At 45.7% G+C, this 13,762-nt stretch overlaps 1 protein-coding gene across 5 annotated transcripts in view; it reads left to right on the plus strand.

The window, feature by feature from the left end:
• The window catches only part of RNF144A (ring finger protein 144A), a 127,201-nt gene that overhangs the window by 89,848 nt on the left and 23,591 nt on the right, over nucleotides 1–13,762 (plus strand). For all 5 annotated transcript variants that reach the window (XM_007971574.3, XM_038006518.2, XM_007971578.3 and 2 more), the window contains 4 exons: nucleotides 1,877–1,981; nucleotides 2,134–2,194; nucleotides 7,858–8,065; nucleotides 11,767–11,914. In XM_007971574.3, the coding sequence (XP_007969765.1) occupies nucleotides 1,877–1,981; nucleotides 2,134–2,194; nucleotides 7,858–8,065; nucleotides 11,767–11,914 (522 nt within the window). The remainder of the gene's footprint in view (nucleotides 1–1,876; nucleotides 1,982–2,133; nucleotides 2,195–7,857; nucleotides 8,066–11,766; nucleotides 11,915–13,762) is intronic.

Genomic DNA, 13,762 nt, shown 5'->3' on the forward strand with positions numbered 1-13,762 from the left:
CCAACTGTCCAGCTCATTGTTACAATGGTTCACCACTCTAGTAGTCCACAGCACCACTGCCACTTAACGTGTCGGCGGATGCTGCCCAGGACCATGCTGCAGCCCTGCTGGAGCCTGGGTGTGACTCCTCTCTTGCTCATCCTCTGCCTCTCCCTTGTTCTGAGAAAAGCCTTTGCATTGGTTTTAATGAATTCATCTCTGAAAATTCTGCCATCTGGAGTCTCACGTAGAACTCCAAGCCTGGGCTCGTCCATACTCACTACTCTGGGAACTGTCTTCCTAAACCTTAGGTTGGCAAAATGTGGATTATCTGTGTAAACCTCAGTTCAGAGCCACTGCAATCATCAGAGCCCAGGCAGATCAAAAGAACACAGGCTGGAACACAGGGTTCAGTGTGGAGCCACCAACGTTGTAATTTGCACTTGAAGTTGTAGCTCTTGAGAAAAGCTTTGGGAAGTGGATCTTTCTGAGGATGACCTTGATTTTTATTTTTAAAAGAAATTGCAATCTGGAGTCTTCAGTGAATGGAATATTCTATTTTGCTAGGATGGGCAGTATTACCAGTTTAGATCAAATTATTCTTTATATATCAAGCATATACTCTTTTCTGTTACTCTTCTAAACTTTTTCCCTTGCCTGAGATTCTTACAACTCCACTGTGAGATAGGTTAAACCACCCTAAATTGCAGAGCAGGAAAATAAGGATGGTAGAGAGAGATTAACAGACTTGTTCTAAACATGGAGGTAGAAGGAATTGCAGTTGGATTTCCGTTTAGACCCATTCATTAGTAATGATCATACATTCTTGTAATAAAATGGGTTATACATTTTTGCGGGGAGGTATCAGCAAACATAGCTTATGGATTTTCTTGATTAATTGCTATTATATTTTAATAATGGTATTGTAATATTATATATTATTGCTAATATGAACTTTAAATATACTGGGACTCTGATTGAAGTTGATTTGCGGATGCCATTGTGGGATTTTACGTCATTTTGTATGCTCTTTGAGTTCTTATATAAGCTCTACATCTAGTTTCTCTTGGTAGTGAGCCTAGCTGGCAAAGGTCATATTGTTTCTTCTCATTGCTGTTTCTAATATGCTTTTCAGGGAAACACTAGATTTCTAAGACTAGTAGACTTTGTAAAGCAGGAGTGAAGACCACAGACTCTTTTATGTTAACTCTACTTCGTTTCCTTCACTTACTCTTGTTTGACTTACTTTAGGCTTTAAGCAGGGCCTCCAAGTAGGTAAGGTAGATAGTGAGTAATTGCCAGGTAAGTGAGGCACCCTGAGTGAGGAATGCCAAATATAGTTGGGTTCTCAGCAGGGAGAACGTGAGCATTTTGTCTGAGCAAGCTTGGGTTCACATCGAGGCTCTGGGTACTATCTGTGGAAGTTGGCAACTTCCTTCTTTGCTGACTCAGTTTTCACATATGAAAAATGGAACAGTCATACCTTTCTTGTAGAAATGCTCTAAGGCTTCAATGAAACACTGGGAGATAAAATATTTAATGCAGTGGCTGCATCTCATAGGCATTTGAGAAATATTACCTCCCAGCCTCTCTTGCAGCCTTTCTTCTTGCTTTTAGAATTCTTGGCTCTTGTGTTTGCTGAGGTTTTGTGCAGGGATCTAACCCATAGCCTTAGCTTTGTGATTGAGCATACGGTCCCTGGCACAGAATGGGTACCCCATAAATATTGAATGAATAAAACCTCGAAACCTCGAATTTGTTGGTTGCTGTGGGCTAGACAGTGAAAATATTAAACTATAATGCAACAATGTTCTTGGTCCTTTTTTTAATGCATCATGATTTCTTCAGCATTAAGGAGGTAAAGATGTTTATAGACCTTTCTCTGTTTTTCTTTCAGTGCCTGAAACAGTATGTTGAGCTCTTGATCAAAGAAGGATTAGAAACCGCAATTAGCTGCCCAGATGCTGCCTGCCCTAAACAGGGCCACCTACAGGAGAACGAGGCATGTGCAATTGAACAGACTGGGCTGTTTGATGTGCTCTAGCGTGCACAGCTGAACTTGTCAGAATAACGTGGGTTTTGTTTGGGTGTACATTGCATTATATTGTAGCCCTCAGCTTGTTATCTTTCTTGTTTGCATTTTTTCCCCCTTAGATTGAGTGCATGGTTGCCGCTGAAATTATGCAAAGATATAAAAAGCTACAATTTGAAAGAGGTAGGTGCCTGATATGTCTGCCAGTTATGATTCCTGTAATGTATGAAAGTGGATAATTTTGTGGGGAGTTCTTTTGGTAGATATGGTTATACAGCATTTGATAGGAGTTAAAAAGTTGATGTAAACTAAACTTCTGAAATTAAACTGACATTCCGGATTCTCTGAACAGCTCACAGTTTGAAGACCTTGTCTAGTGATCTGTTTGGTAGCAGGAAGAATTTATGGAACATAATTCGTTTATAGGGATTTATAGGCTCCTGGGGGAGGTTTAAAGATGATGGCTCTCATGAGGTATTAGATTTCAGCCAGCTTAAGGCTAAGAGTTTGAGGGCTAAACTCTTGGGCTGGCCCAGAATTTAAAAAATGCAAAGTCACAGAGGGAAGTCATGAGGGTAGGCATAGCAGAAATTACAGTAACCCCCGTCCTAACAACAGTCCAATGGTAGGTGTCCTGTCTGCACTTACTCACCACTGGACACAGGCCTAGATAGTAGGTGCTAAATGAATAATCAAGTCCCTTATCCCAGTAAGTGACACAACAACTCTGCAAAGCTAATTTGTCATTATCTAATAAATGAATCCCCAGAGAGGCTAACTGACTTGCCCTGATTTCTAAATATAGTGGGTGCTTTGGGACCACATCCCATGACCCTTCGACATGCGCTCTCCACTGGGCCTTGCATAGCCCTCCTGGCTGGAGCAGGCCTGATGCAGACCCAGGGGTCCTCTGGGAGAGCAGTGTGGCTGGTGCACACAGAGCAGAGTATGATTCTCAGGATCATATTGCAAAGCATTAAGCCATGTGGAATGTCCAGGAGAGGTCTTTAGCTCTGCTCTCTGAAGTACTCCGGGCTCAAACAATGAAACCGTAAAGGGTCTGTGGACTCTATTTGGCTTTGTTTTCATATCTCTTCTGGGCCCCAGGCTCGTCTGCTAAAGAGCAGAGTGACAGATGTGTGCAGGCGGCACTCCTTATGCAGAACATCATCGTGAGGACCCTGCAGACGGATTCTGAGTTTGGATTGCTGGCATCTGCTCTCCCTCTCCCTGCACGAATTCTCGGGTTCTTGACCTGAACAGGGTCTCACTACTGAGACACAGCCCTGGAGGATGGGCTTACATGAAAGCATGGCCAGAGGGGGAGTGGACGGTAGAGGAGACGAGACCAGAGGACAATATCCAGAGACTCCCAGTTTAGCTGCATGTAGAGACCTGCTGTTTGTATATTTTTGCTGTGTAAAAGAAATGCTAGAGATAGCTGGGCCCAGTGGCATGTACCTACAGTCTCAGCTACTCAGGAGTTCAAGTCCAGCTTGGGCAACATATCGAGACCCTGTCTTTAAAAAAAGAAAGAAAGAAAAAAAATATGTAGCCTACTTAAAAAAGACTCAAACAGGATTTTTCATGGCATTGCCATTTGTTTTCAAGAGTGTGTTTATTTAAGTGTCGTATATCATTTGCTTTGGGGCAGTTTATAGCTTTAATATAATGTCATTTGGTACAAAAGTCAGTATGTAGAGCAATAAAATGGATTAATTTGGATTTCTGAGACTTTCAGGCTCTTCTGAGAATATTTTCCAGAGAGAATCTTGACAGAAACTGGCTGTTGTTTGCGTTACAAGAATATGAACTTTCTATGACATTGAATTTAATTTTAAAATGCAGCTGGGTACATTTTCCAACCTAATAATTTTAACTGTTATTTCTTTAGTACTTTGGCTTAGTCAAAAAATCTTTTTTCCTTTTGCATAAACATGAAGCCAACTTGGCTTCCATTAAAAAAAAAAATCTCTCAAACCTCTCACTTTAAAACATTTTACTGACATTATGTTAAAAGTATTTTTTTAAGTATTCAGACTTAATACAATAAAAGACCTGTCTAGATAAAATGTTAGAATGTCAGAGCTAAAATATAGCTATGGATTATAGCCAGCACCTTGAAAGAGTTTGGAGACAAGATCAGAAAGCACATTTTGATTTCTCTGTGCCTCTAAAATCTAGTCAGTAAAGGATGCTCTGGAAGAAAACTGAGGCAGTTCAATGATTTTCTGAAAACATTTAGTTACCAGAAAGTTCTATGGTTAGGTCATCTTGCGCACGCTGTCTGCATTTAGTCTTAGAGTGTCTCCTCTGATATAACAGGAGACACTGGATTTAGTGTCCATGTCTCCCCTTCTGGAGCAAGCAGGAAGCCAGGGAAGGGGGCCAGGAAGCTGGGTTTTCATTCTGAGCACCTCCTCACAACTGGCTCACTCCAGAGTCTGGGGAGGGACAGATTCTTGAGTGAGGGGGTGTGGACCCCTCTCTCCATGCTACACTTGACGCCCGTGCCCCTCTGAGACCCAGCGGTGCTGTGCTAAGGGTGTTCCTGCGCACGTTCCTCTGTCTGGAGGCTCAGCCGTCCCAGAGATAGCACTGTGGGTCCTTATGCCTACATCCCACTGCCAGCCCAGTGCCAGGCCAAGTGAATGCTGACGTCAAATCTCACCATGTATGGTTTTGTTTTGTTTTTTAAAAACAAAGTAAAGCTCAGAGAGATTAAATAATACAACGGGTTATCCACCTGTAATCAGGCCCGACTAGAGCCAACACCTGAAAATGTTACCATCTCACAGTAGGATGAAACCCAGCATCCCAGCCCCACACCAGGCACCATCCCGGCCGGGCAGGGTAGTAAGTGCAGGGATGAGAGGGGATGCTGGGTGCACTGTCATCTGTCATGTGCTTCTGAAAGGAAACTGTTTTAAAAGGAAAGCCACCTTTTTAAAAAGTCTTAGGCATTTTTAAGCAGGGAGTTCTTAGAGACCTGCTTCATTAACCTGCGATGAATACACCTCTGGGAGATAAGAATTAACATTAGTTTCCTCTAGTGTGCCAAAAATATATTATTTGCTCTGTTTGAAAATATGTCTCATACACTACACACGTATGTAGATTGGGGAGGATAATGGGGAAGATAATGCAGAATGTTAATAGACATCTACACCTGAGCCTGGGGCCATGTTCACAGGGTGTGACGTGCCCTGGCAGCACAGGAAGCACGTTTGCAGTCGGCAGTCTGAGCAGCCATTTGTCCCTGACCTTTTCGATGAGGAATCTGTCCCTATGAGGACAGGCAGTGCCAAGTCACAGCTCTGTGAGGACAAAACTAATAAGATTTAAATCGTTCCCATGGAAACCTTAGCCAGGTCTCCCCTGCGTGCTGTCCTGGGGGGCCTTTCGTGATTTGGGCGCATAATAGCATCTCCCCCTCTTGAGCCAGGAGGGTGAGCAGGAGGCGGTGCATGACCATCACGTGCATGAAGAGACCAAGACCCAGCTTTGGGACATCTGCTCCTTGCTGATGTCAGAAGCTCCTCACCACACTGGAGGGGTGGGGTCAACAGTGGGACAGAAGGGTCCCTAGCAGGCAGCACTGCCCTTCTGGGTCTAGCCCCAGAGCTATACCGGCAGGAGAGCAAAGAGTGAGAGGATTTCTCTTCGCGCGCAGTGTATTGTTTAGTGCACAGAGCACTTGCATCCTCCTGCAGGGCTGGGCAGACACGGGCCTCCTATCTCACCAGGGACAAAGCTGGGCTCACCCCACAGCATGCACAGACAGCAGGCAGAGAGTTGTTGGAGGCATCGCAGGTACGGGATGGGAGCGTGACCCAGGCCAGCTGCCTTTAGCCTTTGGCGTTTCCTCCTCACTGCTCAGTGTGGCGCTCAGTGCCCCAGGCCGGCACGTGCAGCCCCTCCTTGCTTTGCTGTGGACCCTCAGCTCAGGGGAGCCCCAGGAATCTGCCCCCACACAGGTGACCCGCAGACAACAACTACATTTTCTCAAAAAGCCACTTGTCAGAACCGACAGCTAGGAACATTCTTAGGAAAGCAAATGCAGAAACTATCCACAAGTAAGAGAAGAGCTAAATATGTCCATTCACTCAATATGAGGAGCACCCTGGGGATTTTAGATTATTCTAATGAAGATAATTAGAGTAGAGCACCTGTTCCTGACCTCCAGCGTTCCTCGTTATTATCAAGTTCTTCTTAATTTTCTACCACCCCTAACATTCGGACAGTTTTTGTGCTGTTGATTAATTCACGCTTTAAAAAAAATGCAGGGAGCAGCCAGAGGAGATCAAGGGTCAGCCTGCCATGGCCAGTGGGCCAAATCCAGTCCAGCCAGTGGCCTCCTGCTGCTGTCAAGTTTTGCTGGAACATTCATCTCCAGGTCACTGTGTCTGCTTTTGTGCTGCAACAGCAAAACCCAGTAGTTACTACAGAAACCCAGAAACAACTTGGTCCTCGACTTCTATGATGACTATCCGACCCTCTACAGAGGAAGTTTGCCAGCCCCTGGATTAGATGACTAGATTATTTCAAAGCTAGACCCTACACAAGATGGTTTCTAGAGCGCTGAATCTGGCTTCCCCGTGTATTTGGGGAACATGTAAACACACAGAGCCTTACACGTACATATGCGTGTGCACCGTCAGGACACCCAGCTGGTGATTCGTCGTTAATTTGCTGCTGGTCCCGTGGCAATGCGTGTAGGTGAAGTCCTGGTCCACGCGTGGCGCCAGCCTGTTGTGGATTCCAGTGAGAGGAATCCCATGTGTGATGCAGGTAAGCGGGAGCTGCCCGGCTGCCAGTCACAGGGCCCGGATGTTTGCAAGGACTTGTCATCGCCTTTCAAGTCATCTCTGAAACTCAGTTGTCCCGACGGATGACGACTTCCCAAGAAGAGCCCTGCTGAAAACTTAGAAACCAGTGGCCTACCAGAACGCCTTTGGAAATAACCCACATTGCACTGGCCTCGGAGAGCTTTCTGGCAGAGCCTTCCTTCTCCCTGGGGTGGCCCCTCATCGAGAATTCGGCGTCATGCTGGACAAGAGGGAAGATGAAGTGAACAACCAGTCTCCTTACAAAGGGCAGCCAATAATTTAAAGAAATGCAATTTTTGGACAAGGATGTGAAGAAATAGATGTGTCAAGGTGTCCTGTTTTTAGAAATAAGCTTCTTGGCCAGTTCCATAAGATTGGGCTCTTAGAAATGTGCGCTGTGATTCGGAGAGAAAATCTGGCCCTTGAAGGGTTGGTTTCACTCCGTAGTTAACTCATGGCTTGGATTTGAGAAGGGGAGGCCATCTTAGGCAGGTGAACCATTTGGTTAGAAGAATAATCCAGCCATCTTCTTCCCTCTTCCTTTCCGTCTCCTAACAGCGTTTTCCTGGTGCTGGTCGTGTGCCCAACACGGGCACATCAGGGGCCCGGCTTCAGAAAGCTGTCCCCTAGGGGAGGCAGATGAGCTAGCACGATGTGTGTTGCTCAGAGAAACCTGACAGGCAGGTGGGACAAGCTTTCCAGAATGTGGAGGCCTTTGAGCTGTGAGCTGAGTCCCGGAGGCAAGCAGGGCTGACCCAGGGCTCCAAGGGCATTCCAGGGACAGAAGCAGCATTCCTGAGGGATGCCTGGGGTGTCTGGAGGTCTGTTGCATGAAGGGAGAAGTTGGGAGGTGGAGGCGGAAGGGTGACTTGGGCAGTGCTTCGGTTACGGCTGGTGATGCTGGCTGTATTACCTGGACGTGTTCCTCCTGTCCGTGCACTGAGGGGCTCCTTCCTCTGAAGCCCACATGACCCTCTGGCTTAAGTTTGATTTGCCCATTTTGTCTCCCTATACCAGAGGTGCTGTTTGATCCCTGTCGGACTTGGTGCCCAGCGTCCACCTGCCAGGCTGTGTGTCAGCTCCAGGACGTGGGGCTGCAGACCCCCCAGCCAGTGCAGTGCAAAGCCTGCCATATGGAATTCTGTTCCACCTGCAAAGCCAGCTGGCACCCTGGCCAGGGCTGCCCGGAGACCATGCCGATCACCTTCCTTCCCGGGGAGACCAGGTACCCTTTGTACACACTCTGCCACAAAGGCGTGGGCTGTGGGCCAGGAGAAGCAGGCAGGCATGTTTCTTCCTAAAAGTGCTGTTACAGTGTAAGTGGCTGTGGCTCAGTCAACCCTAACACACACTGTACCTCTTGAGCCTCTCTCAAGCCTGTCATTATTTGTATGTCTATTTATTTTTGAGAACTATGTACCAGGCACTGTGTGAGACCCTGGAAATAGAAAGGTGTGTGAGAACCACACTTAACACGGCTCGGCTAGAATGACAAATGCATGCATGGTTTGTGACTTCTAAGGGTTGCAAGTCCTGCAGTACCTGAAGTTTCTCCAAGACTTCACTGTGTTGAAGGTGATCTGAAATGGGGATACAGGAACAAGAGCAGGAGTAGGGTGCCCCGGTCATAAATACTGTCTGGAAGGGGATGGGAAGACACTCCCTGGTGGCAGCCTCCCCTGCAGCCATAGTCGGGCTGTTTGCCCAGGAGGATGCTGCCGCACTGTGCTCTGTACTTTGACATTTCGTAGGTTGATGCATAGGAAGTTGATCATATCCAGGTGTTTTTGTCCTACAAAATCTGCAAGGTCACATGGTTCCACTAGACACTTGACCCTGTTCCTGTTGAGTCCAGGATCCTCATAGAGGAGCTGCCACTCTGCCCACCACCCTCCCCAGGGTGTGCTCACCAGCTGCTCCCTGTGTGCCCCTCTTCCCATTCCACTGTCCGCAACTCCCGTTCCTTTCCACGTGACCCCTGTGCCCTGTTCTAGCCCCAGACCTTCTCAGGGTCCCTGCCACACACCCCTGGTCTCCTTCTGGGCAAACCTCTCTTCCTGTGTCTGGAGCGCCCTGCTCCACCCTCCTCCTTTCCCTGGGGGCTCCTGCCACACTTCAGGTGGAGATCACATCCCTTTATCAAGCTTCCCAGTTCCCAGGACAGGGTTGGGACCTCCACCCTCTGTGTTCCCCCTGAGATTGTCTGCATTGTTACAACCCTGGACATAATTGGATTGGAGTTCTTCCATTGACAGGGCCGATTCTGCCATGAGGTTGAGCTCCTGACGCACAGGGCCTGTGCCTTTCTGAGCAGCCTACATCAGGCAGGCAGCTGCAAGCACAAACCACTTGTACTTATACTTCACTTGTACTTGGCATCTTAGAGGCTTCAAAACTTTAGATGGAGGCTGGTGAGTGTTTGGAGCCTGATGACTTAGTTTTCTTTATCTGTGACATTCTAGTCTCATTTAAATTATTCTCCAAAGGCGACCTAAATCAAAATTCAGAAATCTCATTTTGTGGATTTTTAAACATCAGAAGATGTCACATAAAAACTGGAATTTCTGGCTTCTCTGGGAAATCTGAATCCTGAGCCTCTCCGAGCCTGCCTCCCCCTGCTGGCAGCCAGCACAGCAGAGCAGCGGCCCTTGCCTGGGGCACCTCCTGGGCCAAAGCCCCACAGTCCTCATGCTCCTTCTTGTCCCCCTGGAACTGAGGCTGCCTATCAGCTGCCATTTATAAGTGAGAAGGCACTCAGCTAGTTTTTGTATTGGAGGGTTTTTTTTTGTTTTTTTTTTTTTTGGGTTAAGTCTTCTCCTCACCCATGTTTTTATCCAGCCCCTTGACCACTTCACTCATTTAGCATCACCTGCCCGCCCCTTCAAGATGCTGGGCCACATGTAGATTGTGATTAAACTGTCAAAACTCTTGTCTGCATTTATAATGAGTTTACAGTAAATGTTATTAGTAATAATTTTAAATCCAACTCAGATACTAGGAAATATTTGAAAACCATTGTCTATATCATGCAAAATTTTATGCATAGCACAGTACACCAGAACTTGCATATTTTAACTGTTTTCATCTTGAAATGTCTCCCCAGGAGACACTGTACAGGTGTTCCTGCCGTTTCTTTCAAAATCATCTTGTGAGTCACATGAGAAAACTGGTTTCTTAGCTTTAAGGTGACACCTGGCTTTCAAACCGAAACAATGTTATCTAACCTGAAAACCAACCTCGATCACCAGATTCGGTGTCTCATGACTTCCAGCTTTTTGCAAAATCAAAGTCATTCTCAGAAGGAAGCCAGGGCTATGGTTTGCTCAGAGCTGGCTGTGTGCTGGATCTCTCTGGAAACATTTACACATATGCTATCTCATTTGCTCCTTGTAGCAACCTTAGTTCATTCTTTATCACATCCTGCGTGGCCAGGTTGGTCTGCAGTTTGCTTTTAAATTGGAAGCATTTGAGCTAGTGACCATTGTGTTATCTTTCTGTAACAGTTCTTAATAATAGCTACTGTTTATCGAGTGCCTGGTACTTATGTGCTGGCTTCTGCGCTTAACATGTGCCACCTCTGTAATTCTCACGACAGCCTGTAGAGATGGATGCTATTAGCCTTATTCTGTTTTGCAGACGAGGAAACTGAGACAACATAAGTTATAAATAGCACAGCTAGGATCTGTCTGTCTCAAGACTCTGTGCTCCTAATTAGGAGGACATACTGCTTCTCTCATTATTTTTTATTCTGTTGCCTTCTACTAATGGATCAAACAGTCACGTTCAGTGGGAATGTGCACCCCAAGTGGAGGATTGTTCACTGCCAGTCATCAGACAGCTCATACTAAGGTGAAACTACATTTAATGCTCATATTGACTAGGAAGCTTGTGAGAGATCCTTCAGCCAGAATGCACTCAGAATGCCAGAATTTGCTCAACTTCAGTGAATATATACTCACACATGTGTTAAATTCTGAAAAAGCTGCTCACTGCAAAGGAGGGATGCATTTTCTCCTGCTGATGTTGGTTTAACTTAGCGAGTTCAACAATATAGCAAATGCACCCCCATAATCAGTGATCACTTCTCTTAACAGTTTGTCATTTATTCCTTCAGATGCTTTTATGAATGTTCTTACCCATCTTTTAAAACTTAACAGCATGAGGTGAGTCATACCTGATGTCTGTGTTATCTTTCTTAGCAACATTGAACTACTGCTGCCCCTTATCAAGCACTTCATAAAAGCTGCAACCCTGCACTGTGCTCTTGTCACACGGAACCTTTTCTCACGGTCACACTGATGAGAAAACTAGGGCTTGGAGAGTTGCTTCCCAGCTAGTTTGTAGCAGAGCCAACCCTGACATCAGCTTAAAGCCCTTTGTGCTAACCCTGCAGACCTAGCCAACTTCTGAGGAAAACAATTTTGTAAGAAGAGCCAGGTGGATCTATCCAAGTGAATGGTGTGTGTTTATGTGTGTGCATTTGCAACATTTATTTATTTTTCTTTTAACAGTAAAGTACATACAATTTATATCAACCCTTTGGAAAGTAGACAGCTCTGTGACTGAGCAGACACTGTTTGGCCTTAACATGATTATTCAGATACCTCCGTTATAATAAGCCTTTTGCTGTATTTTCTTTTGTCTATATACATAATATCTCTAAATTTAGATACGTGCTGATGTTGCTGGTTTTTTTTTTTTTTAATTTTTCCTAACTCAAATTGGCTGATTCACAGTGTTTTGGTTAATTTTTTTTTTTTTCTGGAGTTTCTGGTTCTTTGTTTTTTGTTTTTTGTTTTTTTTTTTTCATCTAATACCAAGAGAACTCAGTCTGTGAAGTGGAGCTGATGCTTCCAGCATAGCCGATGCTCCTGGGTCTCCTGTGGGGTCTGTCTGTGCAGGGTCCTCACGCCGTTTCTCCCACAGTGCTGCGTTCAAAATGGAAGAGGACGATGCGCCCATCAAGCGCTGCCCCAAGTGCAGGGTCTACATCGAGCGAGACGAAGGCTGCGCCCAGATGATGTGCAAGAACTGCAAGCACGCCTTCTGCTGGTACTGCCTGGAGTCTCTGGACGTGAGTACGGCCTTCAATGTCACCTTGCGCATTTAGCTTTGAGGTTTAGATTTGGAATGAGAAAACTGGACCAGCTATTTCCTAAAGAGCTTGGTGCTTACTCCTGTGGAACAGCGAAGGAACACTGTTTGGTGTTTCTCCTGGGTTTGGGAAAACATTAACTCATGAGCGCCACGGTGACCGAAGCCTCTGTGACTTGTATGGTTCTGGGGCCTAAACACTTCATGGAGGTTCAGGATCCAGCCTGGGATTTAAAGGGGTTTTAGGATCATAGATTTTGTCTAAGCGGGGACTATCATTGTCAGTTTGGGCTGCTGTGACATAATATCATAGATGAGGCAGGTTAAATGACAGATGTTTGTTTCTCATGGTTCTGGGGGCTGGAAATCCAAAATCAGAGTACACCAGATTTGGCTCCTGGGTTCTTGATCAGGGTTTCTTCCTGGTGTTCAGGATAGTGAGGACAGACAGAAGCCGGGGCTGGGGAGCTATTGGGCTTGGGGCCAGTTTTAAGACTTCATTGACACTCATGTCATCTACAGGGCAGGAAAACATGCAAACCCTTTGCTGTCTGGCAGAATGGGAGTTCTAGCTTCATATGGCAACCTTCTCCCACATGTGCTCTGCTTGAATGTGTCTTAGACACACCACTCTGTGTATGCCTGCAGGAGCCATGTCCCTGACAGGAAGGCACAACCTCCCAGGCCCACGCTTTTCTGGAGCTTTGAGGCCTGATGCACAGGTTGCTGCTATTTCACTTCTCATTCTCCTTCCTTGCCCATATTAGGGCGTGGGCATCTTGCCAAAATGATGAAGCTATGATTTTAGTTTAGAAGGGTTTATTGGTGCATACTTTTAAAGGAACTATAATTAGGCAGGGCATGGTGGCTCATGCCTGCATTCCCAGCACTTTGGGAGGCCTAGGTGGTCAGATCACCTGAGGTCAGGAGTTGGAGACCAGCCTAGGCAACATAGTGAAACCCTATTTCTACTCAAAATACAATGGTGGCATGCACTGGCAGTCCTAGCTACATGGGAGCCTGAGGCACAAGAATTGCTTGAACCTGGGAGGCTCAGGTTGCAGTGAGCTGAGATGGCACCACTGCACTCCAGCCTGGGCAACAGAGCAAGACTCCATCTCAAAAAATAAAAATAAATAAATAAAACTATAATTAAATAGCAGCCTACTTATCTATTGCAACCATTGTAGCTAGGACAGTCCAAGCAAATGAAGTCGTGTGTCACGAAGGGATATATTTATGTCTGTTCTGCACAGCAAGGATGAATGTATCCAGTCCATCCAATAATAGTATTAAGCCATTCAGGTCTCATTCAAATAAAGTGGGTTATGGGAGTGTGTGGCAATCAGAACAAGTCCATGCTTCCCATGTTAGCAGTTCCTCTGTCCAGAGACTGTTCTTTCTTACCAGTGTTTCTGGGCAAGCATTCATACCATGGGGCTATCTCAGAGCAGTTCAACGTGGCACCCAGTGGCTGAGATGGGTCACCTCTGGCTTCCAAGGTGAAGGAGAAGTGGTTCAGACCAATGGGCAAAGTGGAATGAAGCACAGGCTGAGAGATTTGTCTAGAAGAAAACGAGTGTCTCTTTGAGATGGAATATTACGTATGATATAACAGGTCTGTAATATAAAGGCTACCTTAAAAAATTAGATTGCTGCTTTTGGAATTGTTCCTTTGAAAGGCCTGTTGTCTCTTTATGAATTTTAAATTACTAAATTAATAGTAGAATCTGATGTGGCTGACCAAATCTGGGTAAAATATCACCATCTTCTATCCTGAGGCTTCATTTTTACTTCCTAGGCAAGCTTAATGAATCCGCATGACAAG

This window comes from Chlorocebus sabaeus, chromosome 14 (genome assembly GCF_047675955.1).
Source record: "Chlorocebus sabaeus isolate Y175 chromosome 14, mChlSab1.0.hap1, whole genome shotgun sequence".
In the NCBI taxonomy this organism is placed as follows: domain Eukaryota; kingdom Metazoa; phylum Chordata; class Mammalia; order Primates; family Cercopithecidae; genus Chlorocebus; species Chlorocebus sabaeus.